A 9803-nucleotide genomic window follows, 5' to 3' on the forward strand; every position below is an offset into this window, starting at 1 on the left:
CTGGGCGTTGAATTCACTTGCAGGCTGCCCAACAGTACGAGTGAGAGCGAGGCAGGGCGACTGCCACTTCCAGGTGGAGCAGCAAGCAGACGCAACTAACGCAGCGACGGCAAGATGCGTTACCTGCCCAAGACAGTGGCAACACTCGTTCGATCACCTTATCAATGAGGCCGGCGGAAGACCCGGGGATGCCCGGCTGAGCCGAGTCGTGACTGACACAACTGGCCAAAGGGAACAGATGCTGAGTGATAAATAGTCCTGCGTGAGAAGCGGTCGGCGTTAGCGAAGGGTAACCAAGCTGACCTACGGGAAGCACACCAATCAGCGGTTCTCGAGTCTTAAGAGATCAAAACGTTAACGATGAAAAGGTGAGACCACGACGACTGAGGTGTCGTGAGTGGACGCCTTGAGCTCCGCCACAGAACATGACACTGGAATACACCAAAACATTTTTATTTATGTAAACTTTTGAGATAAAAACAAAGCAAATTTGATGACAGTGAAACAAAGCGGCGTCCTCGGAGGGACGCGGTGACGGCAGACGAGAATAGCTAGAATAGCTAGGACAGCTCCGCCATCTTCTTACTGTCTAGAGGAAAAAGACCGCACGGGGACTCGGTGCGAAGCCTGGCACCAATCCAGCGTGGGAGGCTTTAAAATGTATCACGGAAGTTACAGATAGGATGACACGTTCCTACAGGAAGAAACTAAACTAAAAACATCCACAACCGAGACTGACTAATTGTCAGCAGTAGAACAAAGCGAGGCCGGCGAACGGCTGAAAAGCTGCACGTGACCAGGTTCAATTCTCCACCTTTTGAGGGGCTGGGTGTCTGGGGCGTTTTTAAATAAATAAGAAATTATCATAAGATTTTAAGACAATGGAAATGCTGGACAAACATCCCAGACTGTCCAATCAGGGATGAGTTGAATCTTAAGACACAGGCTGTGTGAAAAATTAAGAAGTGTCGGCGACCTAATGGAGGCCGCGCACTGATAAAAAATAAATCTTCACTTTTCTCTAAAAGCCGGCAGAGGTGACACACTTTCGGTGCTCGATATATACAATGTGTGTTTCCTTGTGCAAGGGTGTGTGTACGTGTGGGTGTGTTGAGAGGAGGAATGGCCTGCAGGCTGCGGGAGGAGCCGGGAGGGGGAGGAGGGAGTGTGAACAGCAGGCCTTCATGGTGGCGTCTCAGCATTGTTGGCCGCCGTCGTCGTCGTCGTCGTCGTCGTCTTCTTCTTCGCCGGCTTCTTCACCGTCTTGGTTTGAGTCTTGCAGAGAGGAAGAGTGGAGAGGAGGAGGTGAAGGAGCAGTTGGCAGTCAGAGGACCACGCTGATAGAGAGACACCAGTAAGGGCTGATTTTGGGGTACTGGCCAAAACGGAGACGGGCAATGAACGAGGCTAACATTCATTTTATGCGGTAGTTTGGCTGTCAGTCATTTTCACTCACTTCATTAAAGATAAAATAGGTGAGATGTAAAAGCACAACATGACGGGGATAAAAAGGAGCAGAGAGCTTAGCTGAGTGCATAGTGCAAATAAATTATGAATAAAGGACTTGATTTAATGTAGTTCACACTTCATGACCTGATTGACGTGCACATCCACTGGTCGTGTTTAAGGCCAAGTGGTTGAAATAACAACTGCTAGAACTGTGCATAGTTTCAGTGCTTACAGCAACTAATTGTTCATTCCCAGACCACTCAAACATTCAGATGGTCGGTGACTCTCTGATGGACCTTTTTTGTTATTATGTTGTTATTAAAGATAAAGAATATTCCAGTATGGTTTCATAGCATCTTTGTTCAACTTTTTCATAAACTGTTTAAAAGTGCTTTGAATATGTTCAATCAAATGAAAGTCTTTCACACTGGTTACCATCCGCACCTCTGTCTTGGCCGCAACGGTTTTTTTGGTCGTCTTCACACTGGCGCTTCGCTTGGGGGCTTTGTCTCCCATGTCATCGTCAGAATGTTCAGTCCTTGTGTCTGATTGGTCAGAGCTGTGTTGAGATGATGTGTCGTCAGCGAGGGACGCGGCCGCTAGTGAGCGGGCTGCAAGGGGAAAAAACAGAGACGGCGGTCACTCATTCATTCATTCATTCAGTCAGTCAGTCAGTCAGTCAGTCAGTCAGTCACAGCAAAGGTCAGTGTTTCCATGAAACTCATTGAAAAATGAAAAGACAGGAATGATGGAGAGGACGGCTGATGGACTGAGACAACAGGGGCCGAACCAGCAGCCGCTGAGCCACCGACACTAGAAAATGAGTGGACTGGACTCCTTTTCCAACTGTTCTCTCTACTACCCCCTAGTGGTCACATCTCATGACAGGGTTGGTGGCTGCAAGTTTTGGAGTTCAGCAAAGACAACACAACAAAGGAAGCTTCCAGTTCAAATGTTCAGTTTGTTGCAGACAGAGAAGCATTTTGTCATTAAAAGCATTTCCACAAACAGTTTCACAAGTGAACCATCGAGGATCATCAAAATTAGACGCACAGAAAAAAAGCTTCTTCCGTCTCACAAAAGCTCTCTCTCTCTCTCTCTCTCTCTCTCTCTCTCTCTCTCTCTCTCTCTCTCTCTCTCTCTCTCTCTCTCTCTCTCTCTCTCTCTCTCTCTCTCTCTCTCTCTCTCTCTCTCTCTCTCTCTCTCTCTCTCTCTCTCTCTCTCTCTCTCTCTCTCTCTCCCCTTCACAGATCGCCCCCCTCTCTCAGCCAGCTGGCAGAGGACGAGGACACAAAGAGTTCTCCTTACGCTCCTCTCCTCCCACTGCAATCACATGCCTTCGCCGCCAACTCAACACTTCTTCCCCTCCTCCCTCTCCTGCCATCCTGCGCGGCTTTAAATCACATGGCTCCACTCGCTCGCTCGCCCAACCCCCCCCCCCCAGCCAGCCTGGTTTCGACCCGTGAATAAAAGGGAGCTCGACGGGGCAGCGCTCCAGTCCGACTGCCCACAGTGGACATGCATGAGTGCGAAGCGGCAGCGTGGGGCTAGCGTGTGGCGTCCTGCCGCCTTACTCTGCCGTGCGGCCGAGCTCCTGGCCCTGGGCAGCGTGCTGGCCCCCGAGCTCATGTCGTCCATGGGCTCGCGTCGCGACCGGGGGTCCGAAGTGTGCAGGGCCAGGTCGTCGTCTGCGTTGATCAGAGTCAGGTCCTGCATGCTGAAGCTCCGCAGCTTGTCGGACAGCACGCCCTGCCCCTGGGCACAAACGGCAAAACGTCACACGTTTTATAGCTGGCATTTATAAAATGCTTTGTAGGGAAGTTGCATAGCAGGGTGGGAGTGGGTTATGAATAAAAGATTTTGAAATAAACTACTGCAATAAAAACTTCCTTAGAACGTTTAGAAATTATGGAGGCGCATCGTTGCCACACAAGGAAAAAACAGTGATTAGTATCATGTTACAACGTGAAAACTATCACGTTTTTACGTGATAATTTTCACGTTTTTAAGTGAGACTTTTCACGTTATTTTGTGAAAGTTTCACGTTGTTTTTGTGAAAGTTTCACGTTTTTAAGTGAGACTTTTCACGAAATAACGGAATAGTTTCAACTTGAAACTGTTGCATTATTTCCTGAAAGTTTCAAATTTTTCTGTGTGTTAATTTTCACATTATAATGTGAAATTGTCACGTAATTTCTTGATCATTTTGACATAACGTGAAACTATTGCGTTTTTTCGTGATAACATTCACATTAAAACGCGAAACTAATTAGAAATAACGTGATAATTTTCACGTTATATCTATAATTCTGTAAGAAATGTTTTTTTGATGCATTTCAATTTGATCACCAAGGCGACAACTAAGAGTCTGTATTTACGAAATGAGACAAGACTTCTTTGACCACACTGCAGGCCCTTCGGTGCATTTGAGCGTTTAGAATTTGATTTTCTGAGCAACTGACTTTTCAATCTGTTCCCCGCAGCAAAACTTCCATCCGACTGAAGAGAAACATTTTAATCTGCGGTAAAATGTGAGGAATCACATGCGAGCAGAAAGAAGAACGTGATCTCCGGGCTCCAGGCCAGGAGGGTCGCCAACATACAGTGCTTAAGTGTTACTGGACCTGATTTGAGTTTGGATCCTATACCTCAGGGTCTGAACGCAGAAGCAAGTTAAAACATTGAGAACACATGTTTATAAACGTGTAAACTCTAATATCGTCACCCAGACATTCATAGCCAGAGCACATTTTCATTCTGGTTCGCCAATCTTGCACGTTCCTTCAGGTGGTCACATGCAAAATGTGCCATGTTAATTTGAAGTGATGTCATCCGACTTTGCTCGCACTCAGTGCTCACCTTGGTGGCTGCAGTGACGGCAGCATTGGCAGCCAGATTGAGACTCCTCTTTCCAAACCTCATCATGGTCTCATAGCTCCTGTCTTTGGCCTGAGCAATGTACTCATCAATCTCCTGCAGCAGAGCAAAGGCAACGGTCAGACGATGGCAAACAGACAGTTTCGCATGAACGATGGAACGCAGAATGTCTTCAATGGGGCTCTCACTCTCTCTTTGTTGGACAGGGTCGGATGGACAAACTTGCGGTAGAGCACGCTGGAGCCCTTTGTGTACGGGGACAGGAGCCAGATCACGAAGGCGATCTTCAGCTCAAAGTAAAATGGAAACCTGAGTCATAAAGGAGAGAGTTGGATCATTTTCCAAAGACGGGAAGGAAATCGTGACCTCATGAGTCAGTAAGAGGAGAGGAACAATTAGAGGACGGCGTGGAGAGTGGCCAGACCGAAAAATAGATTCAACAATTTACATTTCAAGTCCGTTAGGTTATTACTATTGCTTTACCAGGTAGACGTTAGATTAAAAGTAGCTATATTACATCAATTTAAGACGCCATAATACTCTCGCCTTGTTTAAGCTTCCTGCTAAACCTGTTTGTTTGGGTTTTTTTTTTTTTGTTGGACTTTGAATGTGTTTGAAACGCCTCACGGAGGTGTGGTCACCAAACATGAGGCAGGTACATGTGCAATTGATGACATCAAAAAGGGATGGTTGTCATACTTCAAACTTTTAGATAAGTGGAGCAAGCAAAAAAGTAAATGGAAGGGGTTCACCGATTGGCTGGAGACATTAAAAAAAACAAACATGGGAAACATTGGAAAAGTACTTTTCGAATTAAAAATACAAACTTTTATATATATAATAGATATATAACACACACTTGGTATTGTTTTTAAAATATTCTTCCAAAAATAAGAATCAGAATATAATTTATCAGTTTACATTCTAAATATGGCTGCAAAACATGTAATCTATGTTGGAAAGGGGAAAACTGGGTTTAAAGATAGAAAATGTATGTGCCGATAATTGAACTAAAAATACCATCAGTAGATGCACACATGAACGCACCCCATATAAGTTATGTAAGTAGCTCATTAGTAGGTGAGAGTTCCAGCGAGGAGCAGCTCCTGACTCACCATGATAGGAACAAGTCCGTGGCCGTCTCCACCGTGGTGAACAAGGCAAACACTATCCAGTACATCATCCACTTCACCTGGACACACACACATACACACACACACACACACGGACACACACACGGACACACAGCGGAGCGGCAAGATCATAAAAATAGCAATGCAAACACCTCACAGCGTCCAGCTGGCACGTGCTGGGACACGTGGGGCTGCAGCAGGCAGACGTGTGACATATGTTGTGGTGCCGCCGCATCACGTCAGCGTGCATGACCGATCAGCTGGAGACAAAGGAAATGTAGGCCATCGTCTCTCAACTGAGGGAAATGCCCTCAAACAAAGTAGCCCAAGAACTGGGAGCAACAAAATGTTAGCGTACTGGATGGTTTGCCAGATGTTGGTGGCAGCCAGGTGATGATGAGTCACTGGGCTGATTAAAACGAAGGAACCGTAACCACAGCGCTCTCCCTCCACTGCTCTGTGTTGCTGTCTGGTTGAGCATCAGTGCGGAGGGGGTTGGTTTCCATAGCAACCATCCAGGGGGAGACTGTTCTCTGGTGTAAACGGGCCATTTCCTCGTGGAAGCGCTCTGCTTCTGAGCCCAGCGAGGAGGTCGCTGACAGATCAAAACCTCCCGACTGCCCAAACTGGCTGTTTATTCCAATTCAAACCATCCGCTCACACTTTACCGGTTGCGTTTGTTGTCTCAGATTTATTCTGCAACACCACTAGATGCCATATTGCTTAGTTTAAATACTTTTTAAAAAAAAAAGACAACACATGATTTGACCGAACAAAAATGCTATTTGAAATAATCAACTGCCGTGCCGGTAAACTGAAGATACCTGCAGAACACACCTCTGCAGGCTGCATGTCGATAGCACTGCTACAGATCAATGTCGGCGCACCACGCGTGAATTTTGGTGACTGCACAAGTATCTGTTGTGCAGCCTTCTCACAAAGTGTCTTAGCCGTTTTCAAAATATTAACAAGCAAAATCTGGGATGAAATCTCTGGTGGTTAACAGAGCAAGTCAGAGGACGCACGAAGGAGAAACGCAGTGAGGTGATGCAATCTTACACCTTCTCCTCTAATATTAGCACAAGCCATTGAATATCCATGAAGCACAAACAAGCCCGTGCGGATTTTCCTAAGATCAACACTAGACAAAGAAATAACCTGAGGAGAAACCCGGGGAGTGACAGGCGTCCCTCTTTCTTCTTGGCCATGAATAATTTTTGCGTCAAGGTACTGGGCCACTTTAATGGTGGGAGGGTACCGAGGAAAGCACAGTATTTTTAATGCTTTCCTCCCCAATTAGTTGTGACAACAGTCACGGGTCAGTGACTTTAACGACTTAACACGCTAATCTTAGGGTATTTGCATATGCATCTGTTTAAGCCGCAGCGTCATCATTGCCGTTGCACTAGATAGCCACTCCTTGATGGCCTACATAAACATTGCACTTGGTTTTTGTTGAGCGTCAGTATTAGCCTGAATAATATGGACTTTGCCTAACACCTATTTACTATAATGTTATTTGTTTTATATGACAATATTCTTAAAAAAAAAAACAACAACAACAACAACATGTGATTAAGAGCTTTTACTCACATATTCCTTCACGTTCTTCGTTTTAACAGCTTTGTAAGATGCGTACGCTGGGTAGAGCGTCCCAAAGGCGAGGCTGCAAGAAAGCAGAGGATCTTAGATGAGAAGAAGGCCACTGTACAATAAATATTTGGAGAAGAGGCCCTTTGGTCGTTGACTTCCACTAAATGCGACGTAAAAAAAAAAAAAAAAGTAGGTTAGCAGTATTTGCTCTGAGCTAATGCAAACATGAACCATTTCTCACAAATGGCCCCTGTATGAGCACAGGCGGTATATTTGCGAATAATGAGGCTCAACTGGAAAGTTAATGGGTGTCAAAACACACCGGCCAGATAGTGTGTGTGTGTGTGTGTGTGTGTGTGTGTGTGTGTGTGTGTGTGTGTGTGTGTGTGTGTGTGAGATGGCGGAGTGAGGAAAAAGTGACAGGAGACAATGTGGAAAAACAGAGAGAAGTCAGGGGGTGAATCATCATGTGTTGGTCGGGGCAGATGGGGACACTGTGCACACGGTGTCTGTGATGGTGGCATCCGGAGGGGATTTCTGCTGATGTGACAGAAGCTCAACGCCGAGGGAGGGGCCGGGGGGGGGGGGCAGTTCAGACCCACAAAATAACACAGTGATTTTTGCATTACTCGCATTAATAAAGTGAGGTCGCTTCACTGTGTTCCTTTTGGATTAATCTGAACCAAGACCCAAGCAGACGCCACAACTACAGTTCTTTTTATTAAAGATTACTCTGATCGCAGATTAAAAATGATGAGGCCTGTGCTGCCCGCTGTTTGCAGCCCGGGTATATATCATTACCCCCTCCCCCAAGCCTTTAAATTGCTCTTGTGTCCTGCGATGCTCCTGAAGTGCTCAGTCATGTGCACGGCGCCTCTCGGCGCTCCCCAGAACAATCCGAGACGACTCGCACCAGGCCTCCGGGCCAGCAGACTCCTTCAGCAGATGACCCGTGCCTCTCTTTGTCCCAATCTCTGCTTGGTTACCCTCTCAGACCCATCGCCCTGTATGGTCGGATTGCTTATTTCTTTGCTCATTTTTAACAGGGTGAAATGATCAGCGGGTGCCCTTGGCTGGGAGAGCACGATAGACATCAAGTCACATGGTTTCCTCTCTCTCATTCTTCAGCACATGACTACCTGAGGTGCAGCGAAGCAGCACAGCCGCTCTGGGAGCTGCTTAATCTAACAGCCAATGTGTTGATCAACTACTTATGTAATCCAGGCAAGAAGGAGATGTGGGTGAAATATCAAGTAACATCTCCACTTTACTGATTGTGGGATTTTATTTTTTATTTATTTATATATTTTAAAAAAATATATGTTTGCCAGGGTCAGACACCAGGGAAACACTAACAGGATGAAGATGTTGTGATCAGTCAAACAGCAGCGAGGTTAGGACAGATGCTGGCTTTGGTTGAGTCATCCATCCACCCATCCGTCCGTCCGTCCATCTGCACGGCCTGGATGGTTAGAATGCAGGTGGAAAACGCGGGCCCGCTTCAGGAAACACAGCTGATAACATTACACAGATTATCGACACTGGTTCCTGGACGGTGAGGGCCGTCGTGGTGTGTGACAGGTTGGGCTCGTCACGTTTTGCCACCTCATGACGGTACCATATGCTGCTGGGATGCCCAGTTTACACAGGGGCGTGTTTTTTTTTTTATTATCATTATTATTATTATCATTATTATTCTATGGTGGGAAAGGTCCCAGTTACAGCGTCAAGCAAAAAAAAAGAAGAAGAAAAAAAAAAAACCTGGACAAAACACAAGTCATCGTTGCCGCCGACACGCTCTCCGCCAGGTGCTTTCACTTTACCCTGATTAGCTCCTAGCCAGCGCTAGCAAGCGGCGGCTAGCGCCTGGGAATTTCAATACATCACTGTGTGGAATTAAAAGGGGAGAGAAGCTGGAGGCTCTCTCCTAGGCGACCGCCTCGGCCACCAGCTGAATGCCCGTTTACCCGGAGCACCTTGGCGTTGTCATGCCGTGCGTGTGGACGGATGTCGGGGAGCGGGGAGCCGTTCGATGGATGAATGAGGGCGCCGAGTGGCAAGCCAACGGTTTAAACACACGCACGCACGCACAAACAACAGACAACACACAGCGGGGCCCTACTCACACGACTATCCTCGAAATGATCCACGATACCATCTTGCCGCTGGACCCGCCGGCCTGCTCTCACTTGTGTTCGATGTGGTTCGGGAGCTGGCGGGCTAGGTGCCCCCCATTCCACTCCTGGCTGGATGCGGGGTTGTTGTGGTTGGAGAAGCGGGAGGTGTTACAGCTCAGTGGCGTCTGTCCGTCCTGCCGTGCTCCTTCAGGCGGGCTGATAGCATCCGAGGATGCGTTGCTGCTGCAGTGTAGGGCTCCGGGCTCCGCAGCACAGAGGCGAGAGCTCCGTCAGACTGCGGCTCTGCTGTCTGGCAGCACACACCAGCCGCTCTGGGATTCACCTTGCACGTTTATTAGCACCGTTGTGGTAATATAAAAACCCAGACACAACAGCATCCTGACTTGTAGGTTCGCCTCATTTATTTTTATTTTATTTTTATTTATTTATTTTTAAACAACTTGAATGGCACTATTATCGATTTTAATTCAAAGCAGAGCTAAGATGTCCATCGATCTGTTAAAGAGCCTTGTCTGGTGTGTTATTCACAAGGAACACAAAACGGAAATGGTTTCCAGTTTCCGTTTTTCAAAATAAGTATTTAAAGTCGCCATAAACTATTGCTATTTAATGT

At 46.8% G+C, this 9803-nt stretch overlaps 1 protein-coding gene across 1 annotated transcript; it reads right to left on the reverse strand.

Annotated features, from left to right (window-relative positions):
* Positions 1–437: 437 nt before the first annotated feature.
* Positions 438–9803, reverse strand: reep2 (receptor accessory protein 2). Its single transcript, XM_076032931.1, has 8 exons — positions 9179–9803; positions 7053–7125; positions 5442–5518; positions 4515–4635; positions 4309–4422; positions 3024–3204; positions 1894–2060; positions 438–1275 (listed from the first exon to the last, which is right to left on the reverse strand). Exons 1-8 carry the CDS (start codon positions 9208–9210, stop codon positions 1183–1185), a joined length of 858 nt encoding a protein of 285 aa, XP_075889046.1. The 5' UTR covers positions 9211–9803; the 3' UTR covers positions 438–1182.

The sequence above is a fragment of the Nelusetta ayraudi genome, unplaced genomic scaffold, assembly GCF_046127955.1.
Source record: "Nelusetta ayraudi isolate G7.1 ecotype Tasmania unplaced genomic scaffold, CSIRO-AGI_Nayr_v1 ptg000039l, whole genome shotgun sequence".
In the NCBI taxonomy this organism is placed as follows: Eukaryota; Metazoa; Chordata; class Actinopteri; order Tetraodontiformes; family Monacanthidae; genus Nelusetta; species Nelusetta ayraudi.

Excerpts from the sequence above, each read along its gene's own strand:
- reep2 (XM_076032931.1), bottom strand. The coding sequence starts at position 9,210 with ATGGTATCGTGGATCATTTCGAGGATAGTCGT. Across the intron at positions 7,126-9,178 it reads ATCATTTCGAGGATAGTCGT|CCTCGCCTTTGGGACGCTCT; the intron begins GTGAGTAGGGCC and ends GCTTTCTTGCAG. Across the intron at positions 4,636-5,441 it reads ACGGACTTGTTCCTATCATG|GTTTCCATTTTACTTTGAGC; the intron begins GTGAGTCAGGAG and ends TTTATGACTCAG.